The following is a 13,824-nucleotide window of genomic DNA, read 5'->3' as shown; positions in this document are numbered from 1 at the left end:
TCAGGAACTTGGGTGTTGGACTGACCTGAGATCCTGGCTGTGGCCCTGCCACGCAGGGATGCAAAGGCAGATGGGGAGGGAAGAAGCCCCAAGATTTCCCAGGGAGTGGATTGAGTAGCTGGGTTGTATTGGATGCAAAGGATCAGGGAGAGGCAAGGTAAGCCTCGGAGCCCCAGAAAGAGGCTGTCAGCCCCAGAAAGAGGCTCACGGGTTTTGCAGGACCAGGGAAGCAGAGAGAGGTGAGGGTGGGTCGGGTCCAGAGGCAGTACTCCTGGGGCCCAAGGAAGGCACCAAGCTGTCTGGGTGAAAAGGGTCAGGAAGCAGCACTGGCTCCCCAGGGGTCTGGGGCCCCAAGACTAGGAATGGCACAGGGCCCAAGCTTGGAGTAGAGAACAGCGGGGGAGATGGAAGGGTGACCGCGGCTGTGGGAGTCAGGGTGCGGGGGGCTGCGTGGTAGACTTACCCCAAGAGAGGCCTGAGGGCAGGAGAGCGGGCCAGGAGAATTAGCCAGTGGTGCAGGTCTGTGGAGCAGGGAGAGGTGAGGGCGGGGCTGTAGTTGTAATTTTTAATCACCTCTTATAAATACATACTAAGCAGGGCGAGGGGGCCCAGAGGCAGGTAGATGGGCTTGGGAAATGACTGAGTTCCCTGGAACCATGGTGTGGGTCTCCTATCCCACGTGGCAATGTACACTGTGGCCACGGTGAATGTGCTTAGTCGCCTGGTGTATGGCATGGTCAGTTAGAATAAATGCAGGCTCACTGTGATACTTTCTAGAAAAGGTAAGATTTAGATTATTTTATATGAACACCATTGCTCTGACTTCCATTAGGAAATACAGGCAATGGAAGAGATGTTGCATGCCAAGGGAAGGGAGTATCAGTGGGGGACAGTGCCTTGGGAGGGATGAGAGGCTCTTGGTACCCCTGGAGAGTATTTTTTGACTGATAACAGCTCACTTACCTTTGCCCAGCACTAACCCTCTTTGACAGGGAGTGTGTGTGAAAGACAGCAGTGTCTCTGGATTTGAAGCTAGTTTGGTTTGTGGGCACTTCCTGCAATGGCTCCAAGAATCAGCTCACTAACTGTGGCATGTTATTTGCAAGAAGTGGACTACCCTCCCTTATATTTTCCCCCTTATATATTTAAGTGTATGAGTGTTTTGCCTGCATGTATGTAAGTGCACCATTTGAATGCAGTGCCCTCAGAGGTCAGAAGAGGGTATCAGATCTCCTGGAACTGAAGTTAAGGTGTTAGCCATCATGTGGGTGCTGGGAACTGAATCCTGGGTCCTCTGCAAGAGGTACTCTTAATCACTGAGCCATTTTTCCAACCCCCTCCCCTCTTTTAAATAAAGGTTTTATTGAAATATAACATACAGAAAAGTCCCCAAGTCAGAAACATGTGGCTCAATGAGTTGTCATGAAGCGTGCACACCAGGTAGCTAGCACCACTTAGGTGCCAGATGCTGTCAGCCTCCTTCCAGGCTCTGCCTGACACCAGGGGACTACTGTGCTGCTTCAGAGTACATTCCTTTGTCTCTTCCCTAGCCCTATATAAATCAAAACTGCATAGTCTAAGCAGGACATTTTGGCTCATGCCTTTAATCCCAATACTTAGGAAACATTGACAGGTAGATCTTTTTGAGTTCAAGGCCAACCTGGTCTACACAGAGAATTCCAGGCTTGCCAGGGAGACCCTGTCTCTAAAACAAAAAAAAGCTACATAGTACTTTTGTGTCTCCTGTTTGTGTGTTTGAGTATACATTTGAAGCCATTTACACTAGCATTTATTCAGATCCTATAATATATACAGTCACAATGAAAAATGTTTATAATTTTTATTTTTTAAAATTTTTAAAAAATATTTTATTTATTATTTTTATTTTATGTATATGCATGCGTGTATGTAAGTATACCCATGTTGTGCAATGTCCACTAAGGTCAGAAGAGGGCATCGGATCCCCTCCTGGAACTGGAGTTATGGACAGTTGTTAGCTGCCATGTGGGTGCTGGATTCGAACCCAGGCCTTCTGCAAGAACAGTCAGTGTTCTTAACCACTGCACTCTCTCTCCAGCCCCTTTTAAAATTTTTTAAATTTATTTTTATTTTATGTGAATGAGTTGTTTTGCCTGCATATATGTAAGTGCACCCATGTTGTGCAATGCCTGCAGAGACCAGAAGAGGGTGTTGGATCTCTGGAACTGGAATTGCACACAGTTGTTAGCCAGCATGTGGGTGCTGGGAACTAAACCTGGGTTCTCTGCAAGAGCAGCTTGTGCTCTTAACTTTTGAGCCATCTCTCCAGCCCCTATTTTTATTAACTTAAAAAAAAAGATTTATGTATTTTTATTTTTATGTGTATAAATATTTAGCCTCTGTATGTAAGTGCACCATGTGCCTACCTGGAGCCACAGAGGCCAGAAGAGAGCATCAGAACCCTGGAAATGGAGTTTTAGATGATTGTGAACCACCTTGTGGGTGATGGAAACTAAACCATCCTCTGCAAGAGCAGCCAGTACTTCTAACTGCTGAGCCATCTATCCAAGTCCCTAGATTTATCTGTTTCTATCTTATGAATATGTGTGAGTGTCTGTGTGTATGTATATGCGCCACCTGCATGCCTGGTGCCCATGGAAGCCAGAAGAGGGCATTAGATTTCCTAAAACTGGAGTTACAGACTGTCTTGAGACACCACGTGGGTAGGAACTGAACTCAGGTCTTCTGTAAGAGCGGCAAATGCTTGTAACTTCTAAGCCATCTCCCAAACCCCTATAATTTTTAAAAACATTCATTTTGGCTTTTTTGTTTTTGTTTTTTAAAATTTGTTAAATCTTAAAATCTGTTTTTTATTTTATGTGTATGAATGTTTTGTCTGCATGTATGTATGTGTACTATGTGCCTGCTTGATGCCTGCAGAGTCCAGAAGAGGGTGTCGGATCCCCTGGAACTGGAGTTACAGGTGGTTGTGAGCCAACATATGGGTGCTGGGAACTGAACCTGGGTCATCTGCAATAGCAGCCAGTGCTTTTAATGACTGAGCCATCTCTTCAGCTCCTTGTTTTTGTTATTTTGTTTTTAGCTGAAAACAGATGAGCAAAAACGAGAAGCCAAGGACTCCCTAGTACATCTTAGCTTTCTTTAAATTAATCGTGTAGTAGTCTTCCAAGGAGTGGTCCAGGGGAAACTGTTGCTGGGTTTAGACTGTTGATTATTCTCTAGAATGCAGTGGGGGCAAAGAGACATCCAGGCCACCCTGCAATGTTCTTTGGGTGATGAATACAACTCCCTTTTGGAGGATGATTTGTAAAAAGGTTTGGTTTGCTTAAAAAAAAAAACAAAAACACAACACTGAGTTTTATTTTTCTAGCAGTCACTAGTTCAGGATTCCCTTTCGAGTTTGGACGGAACCCCTACAAAGGAAAGCGCCCTTTGAAAGACATCATTGGGTCATACAAAAATCGCCACAGCAGTGGTGACCCGTCGAGTGAGGCATCAGGCAGTGGATGCATCAGTAAGCCAGCCTCTGAGATGCAGCTGCAGATTCAGAGCCAGCAGGAGGAGCTAGAACGGCTCAAGAAGGACCTGTCCAGTCAGAAGGTAATTGTCCCCTTCAGGCTTCTATCTTGTTCCTTCAACAGGTCAAGGACCAAGGAGTAAAGCCTGCCCTTGCTTGCTACACAGTCCTGTGTCCTAAGCTGTGCCCAGTTTGTTCAAAGACCTTTGAATCTGAAGTGGGGGGAAGGTCCTTGTATGAGATTGCTCAAGTTGCTCTCTGCACCCACACCTAGTTCTGCCTGAAGTTAACTCAAAACACAGCCTCAGCCCAAAATTCTCTGATAGTCATTTAAAAAAGAGTCCATATCCCATCAAACAGCAGTGTATTTCTGAGCTGATCAGATCTACTTTTACCAAATTGTTCAGCAGTTTAGTGAGTCTTAGAGCCCGAGTTTTCTTTTCTCTCTATTTTAAAAAAGATTTTATTTTTAATTATGTGTATATGTGTATGTGAACACTGGAAGAGGGCATTGGCTCTCCTGGAGTTGGAGGTACAGGTGGTTGTAAGCTGCCTGATATGATTGCTGGGCACTGAACTTAGGTTCTCTGAAGAATAGTATGTGCTCTTAAATACTGAGCCATCTCTCTAGCCCACCCCACCCCCTTTTTTTATGAGGCAGGGTCTCACTATGTAGCCCAGGCTGACCTGGAACTTTTGACCTTCCTGCTCCAGCGCTAGAATTAGAGGCGTGTGCCACCACACAGACTTGCAGATTGCTTAGCACTGATAAATATGTACCAGGAACCATTGCTAATTACAGCATGCACATCCATTATTTCCAGTTTCCTATTATTGTTCTCTTCAAACAATATTTGTGGAATAAGTGGTGTGTCCCGTTTTTGAGATCTTTCAAGAGGAAGTTCAGTATTAAAATGTTTCCAGTGAGGTTTCTTTCTGTTTCCTGAAATTCCAATGATCACTTCATGTAACAGTGTCATGATTTCTGTTTTTCCTCCCTCATCTTCCCCCCACCCTCCCCCTCTACTCCCCTACCTTCCCCCTCTCCCTTCACCCCTCTTGGTCCTCCTCCTGGTTCCTAGGAGCTCATTCGGCTGCTCCAGCAGACAGTAAGGTCATCCCAGTATGACAAATACTTCACAAGTCACCAGATCAGCCAGGGGCTTCCCAGGGACACCCTGGAGCTTCTCCACCAGAAGGACGATCAAATTCTGGGCCTCAGCAGCCAGCTGGAGAGGTTCAGCCTGGAGAAGGAGAGCCTGCAGCAGGAAGTGAGGACACTGAAGAGCAAAGTGGGCGAGCTCAACGAGCGAATGGGGATGCTGATGGAGACCATCCAAGCCAAGGACGAGGTCATCATCAAGCTCAGCGAGTGTGAGGGCAGTGTGTCTTCACCTACCTTGGGGCCCAGCTCTCCTTTGACTGCCCCTGCCAGCCGGGACCAGCTGGAGCTGGACAGGCTAAAAGTAAGGGCAAATTATGGGCTGGTCACTAGGACAAAGATCTAAAACTCAAGTTAACTCCAGCATCCATCCCTGGAGATACTGTTTTCATGAGCTAATTTAGTGAGAGAGCAGAGCAGCTGTGCCATAGATGAGTGAGTATGAGTGAGGGTGTGTGTGTGTGTGTGTGTGTGTGTGTGTGTGTGTGTGTGTGTGTGTGTGAAGTGCAATACGTTTTAAGCTTTTTTATATTTATTGTTTTTATTTTATTTGTATGAGTGTATTGCCTACATGTGCATCTGTGTCGTGCAATGCCCAAGGAAGTCAGAAGAGGGCATTGTATCTCCTGGCCTGGAGTTATAGATGGTTGTTAGCTGCCATGTGGGTGCTAGGAATCGAATCTGGGTCCTCTGCAAGAGCAGTCAGTGCTCTTAACCACTGGGCCATATCTCTGGCCCCAGTAGAACAGGTTTTACAGCTTTCTAAGGAGCTTCCTTGGAAGCACTTCTAGCACTGTTGCCATTGCTTGAAACAGTTTCAGATCATCTCCTCCCTTGCTTTTGAATAACCAAAATCTCTCTTTCTGTTTATCCCATCCTCAAGACCTCATTATGCCATGGAACATATGGAGGCTGTCAGTTGCGACATCTGTGTACATGAATGCAACACAAACTTAATCTGCCCAGCTTGCCACAGGCGTGGGGTGGGAGATTTGTTCCCAATAGCCAGACTAGGTCCAGCTCGGGAGGTGGATCCATCTCCAGGCAGACCTGAAAAGAAGCAGGAAACCAGCAGCCAGGGAGGAAGCCACTCATACTTGTGGGTGGCAGGGGCAGCCTCACAGCCTGCAGAGAAGCCCATTGGTCCAGAGTAGACAGCTAGATGACTTGGGCTGCTGTCAGCAAGGCCATAGAGGGGACCATCACATCTTTGCTGCTGTCAGCAGTTCCTGAGACTCTATGGAGAAGTTTCAGGTGGACAAGCACCCCTGGAACATGGGACACTGGTTAAAGCCCAACTGATCCCAGCAGACCACAAATAGATCTGTAGCTATCAGTCCCAGAGTCTTTCCACTTGGCTGTTGTCTTCTTGCAAATACTTAGATTCCAGACATGTTTGGGTTCCAAATGGAGTTTTATCTTTGAAGGGTCCAGGTGTGTCACCGTTGGGATCATTACTGAGCACATACTTCATGACCTACAGCTCCTTTCCCTTGTTGGCAGTGAGTTGAGTGAGTGATGAGCAGGCTGGGAATTTAGTTAAAAACACTGAAACAGTGGCAGCATTGTTGTGCAGTGTCTTATAGTGACAGCACTCATTGAATACACAAGACCTGCAGGGTGTTGTGTGTGATATGGTGTTCATGAACAAATAGGGTCATGCAGAGAGAGGCCAAGGATTGACACTGGGTTGTCTTCCTCTGTCTTTCTCCATCTTATTTTTTGAGACAGAGTCTCTGACTGAACCCAGAACTCATCAGCCAGCAAGCCCCCTGGGATTCTCCTGTCTTTACCCCCAGCACTAAGGTTACAGACGCATACCATGATGCCTAGTGCTTTTTTTTCTTTTTTTCTTTTTTTGGTCTTTTTGAGACAGGTTCTCCCTGTAGCCCCAGCTGGCCTAGAACTCACTATGTAGTCCAGGCTGGCCTGGAACTCAGAGATCTGCCTGCCTCTGCCTCCCAGGTGCTGGGACTAAAGGCATGTGCCATAATGCCTAGCTTTTACATGGTTGCTAGAAGTCCAGACTCAAGTCCTCAAACTTGGGCAGTGGGCCCTTCACCTACTTAGTCATCTTCCCAACTCCAGTGAATTATTTAATGAGAAGCCAAAACAACAAAAATCTTCATCTCATCATTTCATATTTATATCTACTATAAAAACAACATTGAAGGGGCTAGAGAGGCGACTCAGTGGTTGAGAGCACTGACTGCTCTTGTAGAGGACCCAGGTTCGATTCCCAGCACCTACATGGTGGCTAATAACCATCCATAACTCCAGTTCCATGAGATCCAGTGCTGCTCTCTTTTGACCTCTGCAGGCATTGCATGACACAGGTGCACTTACATGCAGGCAATACACTCATACACATAAAAAAATAAAAATAATAAATAAAATATTTTTTTAAAAACAGCATTGATTGATTGATGATTGATTGATTGATTGATAGCTCAGGCTGACCTGGAACTCACTGTAGCACAGACTGACCTCAAACTCAAGGTAATCTTTCATCTCAGCCTCCTGAGTGCTGGAATTATAGATATGGGCTACCATGTCTGTCTGCCTCGCCTCCCCTCCCCTCCTATGAGGTCTTAGTTTTGTCAGTAGAAGTTGAAAGTCAGCTTTGTTTATATAGACAACCTTGAATATTCCTGACCCTTCCTGTCCATCTCAGCAGCAATACATTGAAATGCATGTTTTGTGGGAGTGTCTGGTTTTGTTGTTGAGGTTTTTACATGCGGTTTCCAGCTGGTGGTGGTGGGTTTTGCTTGGCAGTAGAAAAATGCATGGCACACATTTCCCCAGGGAGCTTACCCAGGGTGTGAGAATGGGCCCCATGGCTGCTGTGACCTCAGCGCCTTTGGAGACTACTCACCCGATCCAAGTGCACAGACCATCTCCTATTTCCCTGTGTAGCTGGGGCAGTTTTGAGTGTGTCATGAGGATCTTTTCCCTAATATTTCTCAACTATTTTAAAGCTCTGACTCCAAAGCCTACACAATGAAGCCCAATAGGGACATTATAAGGGGCAGGTGGTTGTCAGGTGCATTTATAGTGGGACAGGGGTATCCCCCCTGGATCAGGACCTCACACTCTCTGGCATTGCTCTGTCCAAGCCTATTACTGCCAGTGGGATCTATTCCTCCCCATGGGCAAAGAAGCCACCGTTGTGGGGATGTGGAAGAGTATGGGTGGCTCGCATTGAGTTGGGTGCAAAGCCAGCTTTACACTGTGAGCTCTGATGGTAGGCAGTGACCTCAAGTCTCTGCCTCATCTATGAAACAGTGCTACTCATTACTCATAGGGTGTTATGAGGGTTGACGTCCACATCTAGGCCTGGCACCTTGTGGAATCTTTATTGCTAGATGCTGTTATTAAGATTATATCAGTCTCAAGAAAGTGTACTTATCATAAATGGTCAGGACTTAACTTAGACTGTAACATAAATTTTAGGCTAAAGCTATAGGTCTGCATCCAATGGTGACCTACCTCCTATCACTCCATCTCTGCCCTCACAGCGGAGTATATTTAGTTTCTCTGCTGCCAATGTTCTTTGACTGACCTGCCTTTTAGTGATGTGTTTGTTCATTGTTTCCAGATACAGCATTTTTAAGGTGCTAGGAGAGAAGAGAATACCATTTGGAAAAGGAAGGGGTATTTTGGTCCTTTCTTTTCTGGCATTTGTACCTTGAGTCTTGAATGCTTAGCTTGCTGATGCTGAGCGTGTTGTGCCAGGGGGTGTGTAGGTGTGATGGGGTTCAGTGTCCAGAGCCAAGAGCCTTCAGACTGGCCCTCAGAACTCAGAAGCCTGCTTCCCAGCCCTGCACTGGGTGGATGGACAGCCTCCTTGGCTCAGTTCTCTGCCTGGAGGCTACATGACCAGCTGTATCCCTGAGACTGAGGTATAAACCAGATCAGGATGCTTACATGCCTAGCCAGGGCACTCATGACCGTAGCAAGTGCCCCATGAATGTTAGAGAGTAAAGGAACACTACTGAAACATTTTCAGTGCTTCTGCATTTGGTAGGGAAATTCTATACCCTCGAAGAGGTTTCCTAAGTCCAGAGACAAGGAAATGTCTGGAGAAATACTCAGAAATGGTCAGGGCCAGAGGGAGGACATATTTACAAAAGATAGAATTTATAAGGAGTCTTTGGAAACCATGACCCCAGGGCAGTTCTAATTCACTCTTTATCTAGACTCCATCATCGAAAGAAATTGTAAACTTTCTTTCAAAGCATTTATACGAAAATTTCCTTACCTCCCTTGACTGTTGCTGGCTCCTTTGTGTATTTTTTGCTCAGAGCCTCAAGAACTGAAGCCAAGTTACACACCTGCCTCAGCCACACCTGTGCTTTAAGTGGAACTTGGCAAAATTTGTCATCAACTTGTTAAATTTTCTCAAGGATAAAATGAGGCAGAAGTTAACAGTCGGCAAGTTAAGTCAAGGGCATATTGTGTTCTTGGTAATTTGGGGAGGTAGTACTGGGGATTGGTCCCCAGAACTTTATCACGGCACTCTACCACCAGGCCTATTGTACTTTTCTTTCAGCTTTTCCATAATTTTGAAACTTTCCAGTTGCAAAAGATGAGGAACATGTTTTCTCAGGTGCCTGTTCATCGTAGGTTGTGGATATTCATTGCTGCAGTGTCATTCTTAGGTGAGGGCTTTTGTATATTTGTAGCCTTTTTATAGAGGCTGGCTGTGCTGGATAGCTTTAGTGTCAACTTGACACACCTGGGTTGAGGAAGCCTCTATTGGGGAATTGCCTCTATTGAACTGGCCTGTGGCCATGTCTGTGAGGCATCTTCTTGATTGTTGTGTGATATGGGAGGGCCCAGCCCACTGTGGGTGGTGCCACCCTTGGGCAGCTGGGCCTGTGTTGCATAAGAAAGCAGGCTGAGCAGAGGCCTGGGAGCAAGCCAGTAAGCAGCATTCCTCTGTGGCCTGTGCTCCAGCTCCTGCCTCCAGGTTTCTGCCCTGAGAAACCTTGGGCTCCCTGATAAACTGTGATTAGGGCAATGTAAGCCAAATAAACCTTTTCCTCCCCAATTTGGTAGTGGGCAGAGTGTTTTGTCAAGGCAATGGAGAAACAAACTAGAACACTGGCTAAATAAAAATGAGAACCTGCTGGGCATGGTGGCACACGCCTTTAATCCCAGCACTCGGGAGGCAGAGGCAGGCAGATCTCTGTGCGTTCAAGGCCAGCCTGGTCTATATAGTGAGTTCCAGGACAGCTTGGGCTACAGGGAGACCCTGTCTCAAAAAAACCAAAAAGAAAAAAGGAAAAAAGAGAGAGAACCTACAAAGGACATGCTCAGTTCTCTGGCTTAAGAAAAGAGTGTTAAGATAATGGTCCTTTTTGGGAACCACTTTAATGAATATAAGTAGTTTGTATAGATTTAGAAAATACACCCTGTTTATTCCTCCTTGTCATTAGTTGAGAAAAATTGCCACAGTTAAGTAAATGTTTTTATTCCATCTCCTTCATCACAGCAGCCCTTCCCACGTTCCTTCTGCTGTTACAAAGGCCAAAAAGATTAATTAGAAAGTTCCTATTAACCTCTTCTTTTAGAACTTGTTCTCATTCAGCAGGACTCAGTGAGGTGAAAGGTGCTAATTACATGGGATGATTAGTCACCATACAGCCCACATTAATTGTTAAACTTTTTCCCCCACAGGATAATCTACAGGGGTACAAAACCCAAAATAAATTTCTAAATAAGGAAATTTTGGAACTCTCAGCTCTACGAAGAAATGCAGAAAGAAGAGAAAGAGATCTGATGGCAAAGGTAGGTCAAGACTGGTGTATTTATTATCTGATGGGAGGGAAGGTTAGGAAACCATATTTAAGTGTATACACTTTAAAACCTGTTCAACCACCATCTTTGGAGAAATACGGCTACTAGAATAAAAAAAGTACATAAAATATATACCGTGCATTTTCTTTATTGATGACAAAGAAATATCTAGATAGGGCCTACTTCATATGTATGTATTTTTTATTGTGTTTTTTTTTTTGGGGGGGGGGGAAGTACATGTATAAGATTCCCCAGATTAAATTTATCTGGGTTTTTTGTTTATTTTGTTGAGTTCCAGTTTCACGTGTGTAAAATGGGGATAGTGAGAATATTCCCATCTCTGTAAACACAGTAGGGTTGACTTGAGAGTCGGCCATGATTATGGCTGCAAGAAGCTTTGCACAGAGTAAGGGACCACGGACATCCCAATTGAAGCAGATGAGTTACTCTTGTCCACAGCTGTTGTATACCTTATATACTATTTCTGAGCAGCCTTCAAAGCATGTTCCCAAACTTTATTCCTGTATATTTGTCAGGATGGAGCATTTTGTTGTTTTTTTTTTTTTCTTTCTTTCATCATGTAGCAGATAGAAACTAGTCCTGGTCAGTGTCCTAAGGAAGTTAGTTGTATGGGGCGTCCACTCATGGCCCATACGCCAAGTGGGACCAGCCTTGACCTCAGAAATTGGATTATGACCCAGTTTCTGTTGTGCACTCTGAGCCTGTCAAGGGATGATGCTTGTGTTGGTACCTAGATTTTTGGTTATGGGCACCCCTTCTGTGTCAGACTGTTAGAAGGGAACCATAGGAGGCCATTTTAAACCTGAAAGGGCCCATGGCATGCATTACCTATGTTGCAGTCTGTGTCTAACTCACTTCCTAATAGTTTGGGGTATGTTTGTTTGGGCTCATTAGTTGCCTAAGATACCTAAGGATTGCTTTTCCCATGAGTCTCTCTGGATGGAGGTAACCCCTACATTCTCTGCAGTATTCTAGCCTGGAAGCCAAGCTCTGCCAGGTAGAAAGTAAATACTTAATACTGCTTCAAGAAATGAAGACACCGGTTTGCTCAGAAGAACAGGGGCCTGCCCGAGATGTCATAGCCCAGTTGTTGGAGGATGCTCTGCAGGTTGAGAGCCAAGAGCAGCCAGAGCAAGCATTCGTTAAACCTCATCTGGTCAGGTAAGGTAAATGTACTTGGGTCTGTTGGGGGCAGTCACTCATTTCTGAATCCAACAGCAGTAGCCATTCACAGGTACTTTACACAACTTGGTGTATCTAATTTGGCACTCGTGGCAAATGCTGTCGGGCCAGCAAAATAGATAATACCATTCTCCCCCAGGAAACAGTTGATGGAGCTGGGACTCAGTCCAGGCCTGTTGATTTTAAGACTATGTCAAAGCAACCTCACCTCCAGTACATACTTCCTTCTGTGGGAGCCAGTTTTCTAAGGAATAGGAACCTTTTTCTGAGACACAGCCACATCTGCAGGGGGTTTAAAAGCAAAAAGGCTCGTAGGGGAAAGGATTTTCTTTGTATGGAAAAACAGTTTTCATAACCTGATTGAGTGATGCAGGACCTCCTGAGGATCTGATACAAACCATGGACACACCTCCAAGATGCACTTGCACATACACATGCCAAATAATGCATCTTTTTTTGAGGGGGAGGATCACAGCATCTGAAAGCACATGATGGATCCTTAGTTAAAAATCCATATAATCTATTTTCTGAAAAACAGGTCTCAGAATGTTGGAGGAAGGAGAAATCTGCAGGTTCACTGGTCTAACCTCCTCTTCTGTTCCTTCCACTCAGACACAGCACTGTCTTTGGGCCTTGCTCACTGTGGTCTGCTCACTACCCTGCCTTCCCCAGCCTTAGACAAAGCCTGCTTTTCTTTGACATGCTTGCAAGCTTATAGCACACACCAGCATTATCTAGGCTGTTCAAATGACAGAAATATACTGTCAAAATGTGACCAACATCATTGTTACAAAGCACTTTTTTCAAGGTGTGCTAGGTGCAGGAACCGTACTAAGTAGTTTATGTGCAGATTCGGATTTAATGCTCAGTGGTGTTTTTGTCCTTAGTTTGTAAGTGAGAAGGCTGGGGTTAGGGGGTAGTATAACATCCAGGTCATACAGCCTATGAGTGGCGTGGATGGGCCCCTAGCCCAGGTGGCCAGATTCTCACATTCAAGAGTACCACCTCCATAGTGGTTGTCCATGGTGGTTGCTGACCCTCTGAGCCATACTGAAGTTGTGTTGTGTTTTTCCCGTGTGCATTTAGGAAGCTCCTGAGGATTCTTCTTACCTGCTTCATAGAACTTCATGGGATGACTAGAACATAGTGACTTTATTGCTCCTTCATGGAGGATACTTAGGATCTTTCCAGTTTTCCTAGTTACAGACATCATGGTACATGGTCCTATGTGCCCAGACAAGAGTTTCTCCAGGATGTAAAGAGAAATTGAGGTTCTTAATATGGAAGAAATGCACATCTTCAGTTCTGCTTAGATTGGATTTCTGAAGTACCTGTATGAGTTTTACAAATACTAATTTTCTAGTGCTGCTATAACCAATCACAAATTTAGTGGCTTAAAATAACCCAAATTCATTATCTTACAGTTTATAGGTCAGAAGGGCAACATGGATCTTATACAATTGAAATCAGGATTTAATCAAGGACTAGATTCCTTTCTGAATCTTCTAGGGCACAGTTCTTTTCCTTCATCATTGAAGATGTTGGAAGAATCCAACTCCTGGTTAAATGTAAATCTACTTCTGTTTCCTTCCCAGATTCTAGAGACCACCCACATTCCATGACCCATATATGGCCCCTTCTTCCACTTCTAAAGGTGGCAGTAGCTGGTCTGGTCTCTGTACACCTCCCATCTCACCTGCCTCTTGGCTCTCCTGCCGCCATCTTTTCCTTCTCATCTCTCCTCCTGTCTCTCTGCCTCTTCCATCTTCTGTTTCTCTGATCCACTCTGCAGTCTTCATTTTCTACTCTGTAGGGCTCACTGGGTATCGGGCCCCTTGGCAACCCAAAAAAATCTTGTTTTAAATTCTGTAACCTTTCTGTTGTCTGTCATAATCTTTCACCGTGTAGCATAGTCACAGTCCCAAGGATTATGATATTGACATCTACAAGGCTATATCCTGTTAACCAGAGCCTTAATTCATGTTCATACCTGACACCTTACAAATATCTTCTTGTCATTTTACTTTTTTAAAAAAGATGTTTTTTGGCCAGGTATAGTGGAATATGCCTGTAATCCCAGATACTTAGAAAGCTGAGGCAAAAGGGTCACTTGAACCCAGGCATCTGGGGCTAGCCTGGG

General features: G+C 45.0%; 1 protein-coding gene across 2 annotated transcripts in view; it reads left to right on the top strand.

The window, feature by feature from the left end:
• Window positions 1-13,824, top strand: part of Tbc1d2b (TBC1 domain family member 2B) — a 104,182-nt gene that overhangs the window by 67,391 nt on the left and 22,967 nt on the right. The window contains exons 5-8 of one of the 2 annotated variants that reach the window (XM_029558803.1): window positions 3,374-3,600; window positions 4,600-4,983; window positions 10,362-10,472; window positions 11,470-11,663. In XM_029558803.1, the coding sequence (XP_029414663.1) occupies window positions 3,374-3,600; window positions 4,600-4,983; window positions 10,362-10,472; window positions 11,470-11,663 (916 nt within the window). Of the gene's footprint in view, window positions 1-3,370; window positions 3,601-4,599; window positions 4,984-10,361; window positions 10,473-11,469; window positions 11,664-13,824 lie in introns of both variants that reach the window. The other variant, XM_008823394.3, reaches the window with a different exon arrangement.

Source organism: Nannospalax galili, unplaced genomic scaffold (assembly GCF_000622305.1).
Source record: "Nannospalax galili isolate Female #2095 unplaced genomic scaffold, S.galili_v1.0 scaffold28, whole genome shotgun sequence".
In the NCBI taxonomy this organism is placed as follows: Eukaryota; Metazoa; Chordata; class Mammalia; order Rodentia; family Spalacidae; genus Nannospalax; species Nannospalax galili.
This window is presented reverse-complemented; position numbering and strand designations above follow the sequence as displayed.